General features: G+C 35.3%; 2 protein-coding genes across 2 annotated transcripts; one reads left to right on the top strand and one right to left on the bottom strand.

The window, feature by feature from the left end:
• Window positions 1-3,765: 3,765 nt before the first annotated feature.
• LOC132308184 (cellulose synthase-like protein G3) lies at window positions 3,766-10,849 on the top strand. Its single transcript, XM_059806203.1, has 6 exons — window positions 3,766-4,346; window positions 6,483-6,632; window positions 8,693-8,818; window positions 8,935-9,378; window positions 9,495-9,842; window positions 10,047-10,849. Exons 1-6 carry the CDS (start codon window positions 3,789-3,791, stop codon window positions 10,587-10,589), a joined length of 2,169 nt encoding a protein of 722 aa, XP_059662186.1. The 5' UTR covers window positions 3,766-3,788; the 3' UTR covers window positions 10,590-10,849.
• A 32-nt stretch (window positions 10,850-10,881) lies between these two features.
• LOC132308185 (probable E3 ubiquitin-protein ligase RHA4A) lies at window positions 10,882-12,904 on the bottom strand. Its single transcript, XM_059806204.1, has 3 exons — window positions 12,501-12,904; window positions 12,156-12,238; window positions 10,882-11,676 (listed from the first exon to the last, which is right to left on the bottom strand). The coding sequence occupies exons 1-3, from the start codon at window positions 12,723-12,725 to the stop codon at window positions 11,262-11,264; spliced, it is 723 nt and encodes a 240-aa protein (XP_059662187.1). The 5' UTR covers window positions 12,726-12,904; the 3' UTR covers window positions 10,882-11,261.
• Between the last annotated feature and the right edge of the window lie 2,087 nt (window positions 12,905-14,991).

Here is a 14,991-nt window from a genome sequence, read left to right as displayed (position 1 = left end):
GAAGATTACCTTCTGGCATCATAACTGGCTAGATGATAGTCCCCTATGTTGCACGTACGTTCACACAGGATCAGATTCTAGCAAGTGGAATTCCTTTCAATGCCAGAATGAATACTTGGATGTCTGCACACTCATGAAGCTTAATTCCCAAGGACATTATGTCTGTGCGCCCAAGCTTGCATTTAGTACTCCCTCAGGTATTGATACATACACTTGAAGTTGAAGGCCATCCCCAAATGGCAAGTTTACTCTCAGACACACCATTGAAGCAATGCCATCCCTTGCATCACCTGTTCCATGGTACTAACTGGTTTGGAACTCAATGTCTATTCCAAGACATTGAGTCATTTTGTGGTTGGTTGTGCTCAACCGATTACCTCCTCTTGATCGCAGCTCAAGTACCTATAAACATATCCCAAACTACTGTTCTTTATGTCTCTCATATGAGGAATCCCTGAACCATCTCTTCTTCTTAATTTCCTTGGCAGCTCCAATATGGTCTCACATTCAAAACACTCGTGGATTCTTCACAAGATCACAATGGAATGATTTCATTTTCAGGGCCTTACATCATTAGTCATCAAAGAGTATAGCAAATGCCATTAACAAGTTGGAACTTTCACCATCGGTCTACCAAATTTGGGGGGGAAAGGAACTCAAGAGTATTCAAAGGAATTGATAGTTCACAAAATGCAATCTTATTGAAGATCACATCATCAATCAGGGAAAGACTCCTACCCTTATCACTTAAAGACGGCGCAGCTGCTCGGCGTGCCTGTAATGTTTGGAATTTACCTTCTCCATTAATCAGACCACCGTCGCGCCCTCCAGGTGCTCTTATTCGATCATGCAACTAGTTTTAATGACTGAGTTGTGTTCGCCAGAGATGGCCGCTTCATATTGTTATTGCAATGGCTTGAATATTTCAATTATGGAATGAGCCTATGGGCCTACTCGTGTGGTAGACTTGGTGCTGTTTGAAAATTCAATTTAGTGTTTAATTCTGAACAGATTAAGTACTTATTCAATTAAGTGCGTTTAATATCGCCATATCAATATAACTGAAAATGGTAAACGCTACTTAAAATAGGGTAAAATTTTAAATGACAGAGATATCACTTATAATTGAATAGTGAATGCTGAAAATTCTAAAAAAAAATTCAATACAGTACTTATTTTTTAATTTTATCAAATACACCTTAGTTTATGTTTAGCTGGTTGTATAGGGCCTGTTGTTGTAGTTCTGGGTCCGTTTGGGCCTGGTTGGTTTTTCTCGTCCGTTTGGGCTTGATTGGTTTTTCTTCACTTTGGCTTCGGCCTTACTGTACATATTTTAAAAAATCTATAAAATAGTTTAACCTTCTGAAAAAAAGAAAAAAATTCTCAAAAAAATAGAAACTAAACCAAGTAGGCTCATCATGTTTTTCGTAGGTGTTTGATCTCATGCTCTCCATTGTTTTCTTTCATTAGCCAATGGTATAACAACCCTACCCTTAAAGAAGATAGGAGGAGTTTGATCCTCGGAGCAGTGCTTGTGACCACTTACCTGATTATTTTTAATTTTTAAAAAAAAGAAATTTAAAAAATCAGGGCACAGTATAGGGGTGGCTTAATCCAATTTGAGGCCTTAAGCAAAAAATATTTTTTTAAAAAAACTTTCACTATTGTATAATCTTTTAAATCTTTTAGATGACTTGGTTGTTCATTTATTAAATTTTCGATCTCTTTTTTTTTTTTTTTTTTTTTGTTATGTCTTGATTATTAGCTGTAACAATTTTATCAATAATTGAATTAGTTTATTATTATTATTATTATTATTTACTTCCTAAATGACATATTCAATCATATAAATAAAAATGATCACAACATACAAACAAAATATACAATTTTATTGATAACAAAAACTAATAACACTACATAATAATTTAAGGTAAAGAACAATAAAATTTGATTTTAGAAAAATTCGGTCCAATGCTTTAAAAAAATTCTTCCAATAAATCTTATGAAAAAGTGAGACTATGAGATTGCGATGAGGGGAGAAGAGGAGAGAAAAGTTGTAATGAGAGAGAAGGAAAAGTACATGAGGAATAAGTGGAAAAAAAAAGAAGACAAAAGATAGAGAGATATGGAAAGTTTTTAGCAATTCCTCAATTATATATTCAATAACTAGGGTTAGTGTAATCTATTGAGCCAACAACTAAATTTCTCAATTGAAAAAAAAAAAAAAAAAAAATTTAGCAAGACTATAATATATCAAAATAAAATATTTTAGGCCATTCTATTGGTTGTGCCTTAGGCAAGGCTAAACTCGCAAAAGGTTGGGGCAAAGAGCACCCTCATCCATCACTATTACCTTGAATAAATAAATAACTAATTGACATTATCATCAATCACTTTCACTTTATTTTTTAAGAAGCTAAAATATACATGACTGCTCTTTGTCAGAATTCAAATATTACATTATCGTTACAAGTTCAAAGAATGCATACTTAAAATGGTGCCCTTATTATATAACAAAAATAACTGAAAATAAAATATGGTAGATATATAGTCCATCGGTATTAAGATTTTATTTTTTAAAAAAAGTTTAAAAGTTCAAATTTTAATAGAGACATATATGAATGTGTGAGTACCAATTATATATATATATATATATATGCGCGTGTGTATATGTATATGTATGCGGTATATATACATGATTCGCAAATATAAATGTCTGTGGATGTGTAGTTAATATATTAATTACTTAGATTTTTGTCTTGTATACAAAAGGAAAAGCAAGAATTTTTTTTTTTTTTTTTCACCAAAAGCAAGACTGTGTGGGGCCAAAAAACCTTATATAGTATTATTAATAATAATGGAACGTGATGGAGGAGGATAACGCAATGAATGATGAATGAAAACGATAAAAATACGAAACATTATGTGGTTCGAATCGATCCTACCCCAAAGCTAAGCTCTATTTCACTATTTCAGCCTTGAAAACATTTAATTAAAACCACTGACACAACACCTGCTACCCTAGCTAACAGCATGAATCGACACACAGATTATTTTAAAGTAGGTGTGAAATTTTTGGAACATAAATGTCAGAGTAGGACCAAACTAGTGGCATTCGCCAGGGCCAGAAATTCATGAAAACAAATCAGAGATTCAATAATTGTGGCAGTTTGAATTTTTGTTGCAGAGGCTATGTATATTTTATTTTATTATTATTTTTTTGATCGAGAGTGTTCTTTGCTCTGAATCCTTTCAAATACTTATAATCACTCACAAATCACAAATGTTAAGGAAGTCAAAATTCAACGGACAGTACTCTAAAAGTTAACATAAGATTTCCCCATCTTATTTGAACTATATATATACTTTTGTGAATACAAATTATACTAATTAGAGTAACAATCAAATTAACGTATAGACCATGAGTAGGATAATTGTTATGGAGGATTAAGAAGTTCAAAGGATGTGAATCTCATAAAAATTTTAGATAAGAAAATACTAAATTATTAGTAGAGTCACTATAAATTTTTATTTAAAAGAGAAGTAAAAGGTTCAAGCCCAGTATATGTTCTGTACTTCTTTATAAGTATTTATTTATAATAATAATAATAAAATAAAATAAAATTTAGACTAACGTGTTCATTATTTTATTTGAAAGATAAAGAATGATTTTTAAAGTAGGGATACTATTGGAAGTAAGCTTTGTGCCGACAACTCCTATAAATGGATACAAACTTATGTGAGCATATCCAAAGGAGGAAATAGGAGGTTCAACAGAGAAGAAGAGCATGACCATGAAAACCCCTCCTCTTCACACACGTGTGGCCATGTGTCGCACGTGGGCAAACCGCACATACGCACTCGTATATGCATGTGTCATTTTAGCTCTGCTAAACCATCATTTCCATAATCTAAACACCATAATCTCCATTTCCATGTTGCTCTCTGATGTAGTGCTTGCTTTCATGTGGGCTACTTATCAAGCTTTTCGCATGTGCCCCATTCGTGGCCGAGTTTTCCCGGAAACCCTAGCACAAGTTGTTAAAGAGAGTGATTATCCAGCATTGGACGTGTTTATATGCACTGCTGATCCATACAAGGAGCCTCCAATGAGTGTGGTGAACACTGCTCTATCAGTGATGGCCTATGATTATCCGACCGAGAAGTTATCGGTGTATGTCTCCGATGATGGAGGCTCTCAGCTCACACTCTTTGCTTTCATGGAGGCTGCTAAGTTTGCCAGATACTGGCTACCCTATTGTAGGAAGTACAAGATACTAGAGAGGAGTCCTGAGCTGTACTTTGGATCGGAACCTGCCTGGTTACCGGAGACTAGTGATATTAAGGTACTCGTAATATATATTTTATTAATTATCATCATTTACAATTACTTTACACTCTTTGCTAAATATCATGCATATATATATATATGCTGAATTTGGACTAATCATACTACTAATTTGATGGAAAGTTATCCTATTGATCATAAGTGTGTTTGTCCTTTTTGTATCTCATAGTTGGGGTTACTGTTTTGGAATGTTTGTTTGTTGTTTGTTTGTTGTTTCCACTAATTGGGGCACCATGTACACTCTTCAATCTTTATACAAGCTTACCATTTACCCAAAAAAAAAAAAAAAAAAATAGGTGATCTTGAACCATATAATGGGGTATCATTATAAATTGAGTGGGTCATTTTTAAGATTTTTACAAAACAAATAAATAAATAAATAAATAAATAAATGTAAGAATACTTTTAATACCATTACAAAAATTAGCTAGTCTCGATCATGTGCATACTCCATTCACGTAAATCAAATTCATATATTTAGAGAAAACATGATGCCATAGGTGGTGCTGCATACTCCTTAAATTGTCTATCCGTTCACCCTAATGGCAAAAGGACCAGGTAAACATTGGGACATAGCGTCAACCCATTGTGTATATTGGGTTTGTTTTAACATGCACTACTTACAACCGATTAGACATATGCCAATCCTCCAAAAACTTAAACGATTAGATGATAATTCATATCTCCCTTTATAAACCCAAAGCCATCCTCATTCAAATCCAACGAGAAAACAACAGCCCTTAATAATCCCACCTTTAATAATCAGGCCATTACGTTCTATTTTCAGCTTGTCTTGTCTCTTGAAATCATACACTTGATATTTCTAGATTTAGGATTATCAATGGAATACAAAATAGAATCCAGGATATTTATTTTAAGAGAAATATTGATGGATCATAGCTTTAATTTTTGAAATCGTTATTTCTAAAACAATATAAAATAGAAAAGAAAAATGAAAATGAAAATATTATAATAATTCATTAATTGTACAAATAAATGCACTTTATATATATATATAAATTGTGGAATTTTTGGGCTTGTTTTAACATGTACCACTTATATAGATGAGGTGATGAAAGGAGACACTGCGAATGCGTTTATGAGATTCATTTTTAGCGACAAATGATGTTGTATTATGTGCAACTATAATGTTATCTCAAGGGCACACATATTGTAATGGGTGTAGATCGACCCCCAAATTTTTAAAAAACTATAAACTATGATTTGCCAATAAATAGCTAGCTTGTAACATAAGGAAAAAAAAAAGGAAAAAAAAAAAAGGAGGTAATTAATGTGTGACCCCTCCAAAATACTATAAAACCATAAATAGTGGTTATATATGAAAGCATTAAAAATTGTTTGACATATGTCCTCTAGCTCCATAAGTTATAAAACGCTTTTAATTTATAGATCATAATCTTATTCAAAATAACTAATAATTCATGCAAGTTAACTTTATTTACACGATCTGACAACTGGTCCATCGATCGGATTGGTGATATATTAAAAAAATTGTACAGAGTATTTTAGAAGGATGCATCTAAATATAAAAACTGTGGTCAGATTCGAATTAATAGTGACCATGGGTCATATGTAATTCAATATGAAATAAAAAATGTAACAGCAAGTCATGACATGACTCAAGTCCTTGGGGCGGATGGAACGTGGACCTGTCTGATATATATATATATATATATTGCGTGTAGTTGTTTTTCTTTAATATATCACATTTCAAGACACCATCAAATATATTTTTTCACGTCAAATAATAAGACACGCCACTTATATAAACACACACACATATATATATATTGTGCTAACACACACACACACATATATATATATTATGTTTTTAATTTAATATTATATGTGTGTGTTTATATAAGTGGCGTGTCTTATTATTTGACGTGGAAAAATATATTTGATGGTGTCTTGAAATGTGATATGTTAAAATAAAACAACTACACGCAATTCTATGAAGCTGAAAAGCACTTTATTACACAAAACTAATATAGATTTCTTTCCTCCTCAACCATGCAACATTTAATAATAATTAAATTAATAGAAACGTGACCATCAAAATAATTGAGATGGTTCAAAAAAATTTATATTTATTAAATGATTGATGTTGCAGCTGAGGTACGACAGCATGAAAGCAAGGGTCGAGAATGTTGTCAAAAGGGCCTCCGTTTGTGTTGATTATATTACTAAAGACAGGGAACTACAAGCTTTTACCAAATGGACGGATGGATTTACCCACCGACACCATCCTTCTGTGATTGAGGTGCCTGTTTTTGCTTTTTTGTTTTTTTTTTTTGTTTTTACTGTTGAAAATTTGACTTTCTATAGTGTAACATCCAATATTTTGTAGGCAAACAGCCAATAAGAAAATTAAACATATCAAATAATTAATGTAAACAGCAAATATAGCTCGAGAAATAATTGTGCTCATGACGTGCTCAGTGCAAAATAATTAATGGAAGCATCAAATAGAGTTCGAGAATTAGGGATGGCAAAAGGGCGGGTTTGGAGCGGGTTTTCCTAAATCCCGTCCCGCCCCTTTTAATTTTTGTTAAGTCCATGGCCGCCCCGAGACCCGCAACGGGTTAAATTTTGATATCTAACCCCGCCCAGTTAGGAAATACTGTGCCCCCGTGCCCGCCCCACTAACAAATTTTTTTCTCCTACTTTTTGGAGCTTAAACTCCTGCTATTTAAATGTGCAAAGCCTAGGAATGACACAACATAAATAAAATTATGTATTCTAACAAAAATAAAAAAAATAACATGCACATAACATAATTCAAAGAACATAATAAACAAAAATAAAAGTTTAATACAACCAAATCATAAGAAGTTCTAAGCTCCAACTTCCACCATAACCAAAACAAAAGCAAATTTAATACCAAGTTTACATCCCAAATTAGGATTGTAAGAGATGAGTTGGGTAAGCCGCTAAAATAACTTATTAATATATATATATATTAAATATAGTTATATGCGGGGCGGGGCGGGGCGGGGCGGGACCCCTAGGATATGTATATTGAACCCTTACCCGCCCCGTGACCCTCGACGGGTACAAAATTTGTATTCATATCCGCCCCAACGGTATAATACGTGTTCCCATATCCGTTATTAACGGGACGGAACGGGGCGGGGTCCCGGCGGGGCTGTAAAAATTGACATTCCTATCGAGAATTAATTGTGCTCATGACGTGCTCAGTGCAAAAGCCATGTGGCCAAACAACAAGGCCTGAGGAGTGCCAGTAGCCATACAAAAAGAAGCCTATATATTAGATTGTTTATTTTTTATCAATAAATTTTTTTTTATTTTTTTTATCAATAAAGAGTTTTTTTTTTTTTTTCACAAACACACCCTACGTTATTCTCATCTTTGTGTTCTGACTATCCATATGCAAAATAGGAGAAAAAAATTAATTATTCCGACTCTAATGATAATATGGTCTTACGCACTAATTATAAAAAGTGATAGTACCCACTAAAATAGAAAAATATATTTGGTGTGCCCGGTGCACTTTGCACTGGGCCATCAGAATTTCTGCACGTTTTGTGCACGGACGGCTTGAATGTGCCCAGTGCAACATGCCTTAGGCGATCAGAGCCGTCCATTCCCGTGCGTGTTGTGCTCGGACATCTCCAATGCGATGTATCAAACACACTTAATGCCTTCACCTAACATAGATGTTTTCTTACTTATGTGTATAACTAGCGGGTGATACCTAAGCATTACTGGAACACTGAGTAATTAAGTTTTTCTCACAAAACAGATTAAAAGGCCCAAGGAGTTAGCAAGTTCCGCAAAACAAGGCTGCGGAGGCCCATGGCCCAATAATCACCACGGCCGTTAAGACAACGGTCCAAATAGATTAACCAAAATTCAAACAAGACTGATCAGTTGCTAATGTTCCAAGTATTTACACATTTTTGCAATTTCTAACCTTACAACCATTGTTAAAATTTTAAATATTAAAAAGTTCTTTTCCTGAAACAGTACTTTTAGCTATACTAATTATAAGGTCCATTTATATATATATAATCGACTCAAACAAGATTATTTTGGTGAAGAAATGACTATGATTGACATAAATGGTGTCTTCTAACAAATTTTAAATTTTCTCTAATTATTTTATAATTTTACCAACTCAAGTAGATTTAGCTTCAAGAGCATTAAAGTTTCATTACATATATCAGGTCAGTCATCAAATGAACGACCAGTAATATATATGAGGGTGTTGTGTGTGTTGTCCATTAATCACAGTATTCCATGTATAGGACTCTGGAATAGGACTTCTTCTCGCTAATATATTTATTTTGTTGATAGCAGATTCTGTTAGATAGTGGAAATGATAAGGACATTACAGATCTCACAATGCCGAACCTTGTCTATGTTTCTAGAGAGAAAAGTGGGGCCATGGCTCACAATTTTAAGGCCGGTGCCCTCAACGTTCTGGTAAGAAACTCCTACTTGTGCTCCAAATGATTTTATGATTTTTTTTGGGATACCTATCTTCATAGTAATTTCAACTGTCAAAGTCATGGAACTGAATTGTTCTACATCTTTTGAAGCTCCGTGTATCGGCCACCATGACAAATGCACCGGTTATCCTGACCCTAGATTGCGACATGTTCTCAAATGATCCACAAACGCCTCTCCGTGCTCTATGTTTTCTATTGGACCCTTCTTTGGATTCAACACTCGCATTCGTTCAGTTTCCTCAACTATTCCATGGGATCAACAAAAATGATACATATGGTGCTGAATTTAAATTTGTGTTCCAAATTGAAACTGCCGGGATGGATGGATTGGGTGGCCCTATACATGTTGGCACCGGAGGTTTTTTCAGGCGACGAGCTTTCTTTGGAAGCCCATCATCATTTGTGTTCCCTAAGACCCCAAACCCAAGACCTGCTCATCTTCTGAATGAGCCTATTCAATCCAAAGAAGTTTTAGCTCTGGCACACCAAGTAGCTGCCTGCAATTACGAGATCAAAACCAATTGGGGATCAGAGGTAAACTAGCTTCTTTTTCAGATTTCGAAGTGTGTGTAAATTTGAATGTATTTATATAAAGGATCGTAATTGATCATTTGATGAGTCTGATTTAGTGAAGTGCTCGTTTTGTGCAGATGGGTTTTAGGTACGGATCCTTGGTTGAGGACTTCTACACTGGATATAGACTGCACTGCCAAGGATGGAAGTCCATTTTCTGTCATCCCACAAGAGCAGCATTTTTAGGGAATGCACCAAAGACCCTTGATGACTTGTTGAATCAAACTAAGAGGTGGGCTATGGGCCTCCTTGATGTCTGCTTTTCCAAGGACAGCCCGGTAACCTTCGGAATCCGAAAACTGAACCCTCTCTGGGCACTATGTTATATGCACTATGCTTTCTGGCCAATTTCCTCTATCCCAATTACTATTTATGCCTTCCTCCCCCAGCTAGCTCTTCTCAACTCTTTCTCAATCTTCCCAAAGGTATGTACATGCATACGCTCATCTAGTCCATGCTAATTGATGATGATCATCAAATTTTCTTGTTTTAGTGGTTAAAAAAAAATAAAAATAAAATGAATGGTCAATTGAACTCTGGTCTAGTAATGCTATTTTGTACTATTGAATATGTAACATCCATACAAAAAGATATTTTGCTAGTAAGGAAATTTATTGATACACATGCAGGTGACAGATCCTTGGTTTTTCTTATATGTATTTCTTTTCCTTGGAGCTTATGCACAAGATTTTCTTGACTTCACATTAGCCGGAGGGACGATCCAGAGGTGGTGGAATAGTCAGAGAATGTGGTTGATTAGGGTACTCTCGAGTTTTTCATTTGGAATGGTGGAATATTTACTCAAGTCCTTGGGCATATGTACATCTGGATTCAATGTGACAAGCAAGGTGTTTGACGATGAAAAAAACAGGCGATATGAGCAGGGGGTATTTGAATTTGGTGTAGCATCACCGTCGTTCTTGCCAATAACGACCGCAGTACTCATAAATTTAGCCTCATTTGTTTGGGGAATCATAGAGATCTTGAGGGGCAGAAGCTTGGAAGATCTATTTGTGCAGATTTTCATAGCAGGTTTTGCGGTGGTAAATGGCTGGCCTGTATATGAAGCTATGGTTTTGAGGACTGATAAAGGAAAGATGCCTATGAAGATAACATTGACATCAATAGTTCTGGCATGGGTTCTGTATTTTGCATCTTCTTTGGCATTCTAGAATATGAGGGTTGTGGGGACTTCCAAGTTCTTGTACAAATAATTCAGCAGGATTGAAGGTCTTGCTTACATTACATGACACTTCCCTTGGACATGTATGGATCCTGGAAACAAGTTTTTTCATTGACCTTAGTGTAAGGCAGGATGTCTCCTATATGTGTGAACGCGTTTTAAAACCGTGAGTGCCAAGATGGTGCAAAACGAACAATATCCTCACAGTCTGAGGCGGGTCCTGGCAATATTAATCTAATAAGTTGCTTATCGCCATACAGGAATTAGATGAATTCCAAGTCTTAGGAAAACATATTCATCTTGATTACTGGGACCAAATCCTTCAGTAAAAATTGATTATTGCTCACCACAGGAAACTCAAATAAGGTCATAAATGCCTTGTCACTGTTGATCTAAGTAGATCTCCTCACCAGTGTACAGTTAAAAAGGCAAAAATCTGAAAAGGAAAAAGAAAAAAGATATTCAAAATTGGCACACGAGAGAGTTTAGTACAAAAAGTACTTCAAAATTGTCATTGCATGACACTGCTTTCTTGCCCCCGGGAACATTGACTCTGGCCCCATTTGTTCATTCCAGTGACCATGGATGCACTCTAGCCCTTTTAGTGCATGGTGGGTCATTTTCATTTTTCAACTTCATATAGAAGGCATGGACTTAAAAATCAAGTATTATGTGTTTGGATAGTGAGAACAACTGATTCTCCATTTTGACAACCCGTCTCATTCTCCATGCAAATGGATGTAGTTCCACTGGATGATCCTTCCATTAATACCACATGTTCTCTTGAATAATTTGCCATATTCACACTAACACTAGCTAGTTGTTCTTGCTGCTCTGGAGAGACGATTTGTGGATCCTGATTCAAGTTCTCATTGTCTTGCCTGATTAGGCTCGGTCCATTAGGTGGCTTTGGGTGACTATTTATGGTGGTGGTGTTTACTGAGCATCTACATAGTGGACAAGTGGAGTTTGATCTGAGCCAATGGCGTATGCAATCAACATGAAACACGTGTTTGCATGACGGAACCTGATGCAGCTCCTCTTTAATCTCAAATTCTCCCAAGCAAACACAACACCTGTTAGATTTTAATAAATTTCATTAGATCCAATTCAATGCTTTGAACAAGCAATATTTAAACTATTCTTGTTTCACCTTTCAATTGAAAATATCATATAATTAAAATTTTCAATATGAAATAAAATATGAAATTACCATTTCAATGGTTAGCACTTAGCATAGCTCTGTCATCCTAAGATTTCAGGGGATTTCATTACAAGGGTTTATTGCTATTAGAGTCTTATGGTCATAGTCCTCGGAAACACTTCAATTAAGAAAATATTGGACATTAAATGTTAGAGAATATAATTAAAATGTATAAGAAACAAAAATTAAATATTTCCTAATTAAATAGGTTTAATTTCACAGGCCAGGCAAGGATAATGGTGAAAAGAACAACCCTGCATAAACCTAGATTATACAGTGTATGACTTGACGGAGGAGACATATATAACACTATAGCTTGTGGAAATATAGTAGGAAAATGTAAGAACTTACTGTGAATCCCTTGTCCTTAAATCTTCATCAAACAAGATTACTGGAAGCTTGTCTTTGAAATTTCCCTTCCAACCTATCTCACTCTATAGAAATGACACAGAAAGAGAGTAAAATTAGATGGATTGATCAAATAAGCTAATATTCAACTCTGCAATGTACACACGACTTCATTCCGTAGACTAATTTGTACACCACAAGCAACAGAACTTGATACTCATGGTTTGCAATTGATCAACTTGATATTCCAGCACAACACCTGATCAATATATTCTACCTCTAATTTACTTTTTCATAGATACTAGCGTGCGCGTGTGTGAGAGAGACAGATGGAGGGGGGTGTCTTACCGATGGGGCGATTGGTGTTGCTTGATTAATCAAGCTCCTTGGAATTATTGATGGAGAGGATATTGAGACAGAGGAAGCCCTCCGCTTGAGGTAGAACAAATAAAACAAGAGAAACAGAATTATGGAGAAAAGTATTGGGATTGAGAAAATGAAGGCCTGGTAAAGTTTGAGTTGAAGTTCTTGAGAATACAAGTGAGAAGGGCTTTGAGCTTGAGGATGTGCCATTATTGGTGTCCTGACTTCTAAATTTCATGAAGTTTGAGTTGTAATGAGATTTGAAGAGATAAGAGACAAGTATAAAGATCTTGTTGAGTTTATATAAACAAATTAGTGGGGGAATTTGTTGCCCAAAGAGAGAGATGATTGTTAAGAACTTCTGTTAGATAGGAAAAGGACATATCAATAATTTTATATCTTTGTTAACAGATGAGGAGCACTGCAAAGAGCTTTTGATATCAAGTGATCAACATCTGTGTGTGTGTGTGTGTGTGATGGGACAAGACTTGCCACTAAGAGATGGACCCCCAGCATTAAGCACTGAGGCGTATTTCTCTTTATTCTTTCAATTAAGCACTGAGGCATTAAAAGAATGTATATTAATATATACATTCTTTTAATGCCAAGAATACTAATAAACTTTAACCTCTCAGTTGTTACTAAGAAAGTAGAAATGGTTGGTCTGTTAAACAGATAGTTAGGACGAGACCAACTAACTCTTTTGGTTTGTGTCTTTTCTTTTTGAAGAAGTTTATTTTTGAGGAAACTCCATGGTAGGTCTGTCTTGCTTGAGTATAAATATCAGGTACAGAGTCGGTAAATAGATTTATGGTTGGCAGGTCAATGGCCTAAAAATCTTTCTTTTTATAGGGTTGTGAGACAGATTTTACTCAACTTCAATTAATGGACACATTTCTACCTTATGGGGGTATCATAATTCGATCTTCCAGAGCAGTAGTTGAGAGTTGAGCCCACTGGTATTATTTGCTTATATATTAGGCTTGTGTGACATCCAATGGACATGAGGTTTGTTGGTTTAATGGATGTTGAACCTAACCTCAATGTTTATGGCACATCTAAAATGTGGCCGAACTACCTTCAAATCTTTTCCGGGCATTTGCTTTTTTTGTGAGAGGAAAAGAGCTGGGCTAAATATAGGTACCCCTGCACAACTAGTGATTATAAGGGCCTAACTTTTGATCCATTTAATTATAAAATTGCAGAACTTATTCTTGTTGGTACTGATAGGATGAACTTTATTATTCACTTTATCTGAATTGAGACCTCTGCTTTTGCACTATCACTGAGTCGGAGTAATACGTGCTCAGAGATGTGTATAAATAGTAATTGTGGAATTTTCGTAACTTTTTGTTTAGGAATTGTAATTGGAGTTTTTTTAGCCAACTTAGGTTGATGTGTGTAAAGTTACTTAGAGTGGACATAATGTGAGTTGTACAATGCGAAATGGATGGAAAAGTTTGTATTAGAAATGACGTAGAAGGGTGAGGTGAATGAGTTTTACTTGCTTCTTTATTGGATTTTTACTTATTTTAATTTTATTAAAATATAACTAAAATCAAATCCACTAAGCAAAAATAAAGTGCAAGTAAGTAAAGTTTGAGAGATGACACTAGGATTTTTAACTAGGAAACCCCGATTGACAGAAGAGACCAATCGTTGTAGGAGAAACCCTGTGGACTATACCGTCTAAAGTGAAACGATCCACTATGTATGAAGCAAAGTAAAATCGACTTTGACTTAAGCTCACACCCTATCTGCAATGTTTTCGATTTTCGTCATTTTTCATTTTCTGAAATTTTCTGTTTTTGCGAGGACATTTTCGTCTTTTCTCGTTTCACGTGCCGGACACCGTGGGGTGTGCCAATTATGTCTAAGAGTTGTTTGGGGGCATTTCCTTGAGTTTAGGACTCTTGGAAATGCAATGGTTGCCATTTCGGCATTTTTCCGTTTTTCGAACCGGAAGTTCCCGGGTGGGACCCGTTATCGGAATTGTAGTACACCAGGGTTATGTCATGGGTCCATTGCATATCATACATATTTATTGTTGTGAATTAAATGTGTGTTTGGGATTAATTTGATTTATATATATATATATAAAGGAAAAAGTGAGATAGTTTGAGTTAGTGGTGGGGCCCACTCTCCACTCACTTTCATCAGTGACTAAGAGGCCATTTTTGGGTTCATTTTCTCTCTCTATTCCTCTCTCTCTCTCTTGCAGCCTCTCTCCTCCTTTATTTTTTTTATTTTTATTTTTTTCTTCTTCTTCTTCAAGTTTAAGGCTTAATTAAGCCTAGCACTAGTGAGAATTTGATAGTACTCTCTTAGGCAAAATCGGAGAGCTTGACGAGACCTTTAATTTGATAGGAGTCGAGCACCATTTCATCACCCCTTGGATTTTCGAATTAGGACTTGGAAATTGGGGGGTTTTTTCACATTTGAGGTAGGGGTGCTCTAATCCATGACTTCTTAGATT

This window comes from Cornus florida, unplaced genomic scaffold (assembly GCF_030987335.1).
Source record: "Cornus florida cultivar Cherokee Brave unplaced genomic scaffold, ASM3098733v1 CherokeeBrave_3.0.0_Hap2_Chr05, whole genome shotgun sequence".
In the NCBI taxonomy this organism is placed as follows: Eukaryota; Viridiplantae; Streptophyta; class Magnoliopsida; order Cornales; family Cornaceae; genus Cornus; species Cornus florida.
This window is presented reverse-complemented; position numbering and strand designations above follow the sequence as displayed.

Excerpts from the sequence above, each read along its gene's own strand:
- LOC132308184 (XM_059806203.1), top strand. The coding sequence starts at position 3,789 with ATGACCATGAAAACCCCTCCTCTTCACACACGTGTGGCCATGTGTCGC. Across the intron at positions 4,347-6,482 it reads CGGAGACTAGTGATATTAAG|CTGAGGTACGACAGCATGAA; the intron begins GTACTCGTAATA and ends TTGATGTTGCAG. Across the intron at positions 8,819-8,934 it reads CCGGTGCCCTCAACGTTCTG|CTCCGTGTATCGGCCACCAT; the intron begins GTAAGAAACTCC and ends CATCTTTTGAAG.
- LOC132308185 (XM_059806204.1), bottom strand. The coding sequence starts at position 12,725 with ATGGCACATCCTCAAGCTCAAAGCCCTTCTCACTTGTATTCTCAAGAA. Across the intron at positions 12,239-12,500 it reads CAACACCAATCGCCCCATCG|AGTGAGATAGGTTGGAAGGG; the intron begins GTAAGACACCCC and ends TCATTTCTATAG. Across the intron at positions 11,677-12,155 it reads TTAAGGACAAGGGATTCACA|GTGTTGTGTTTGCTTGGGAG; the intron begins GTAAGTTCTTAC and ends AAAATCTAACAG.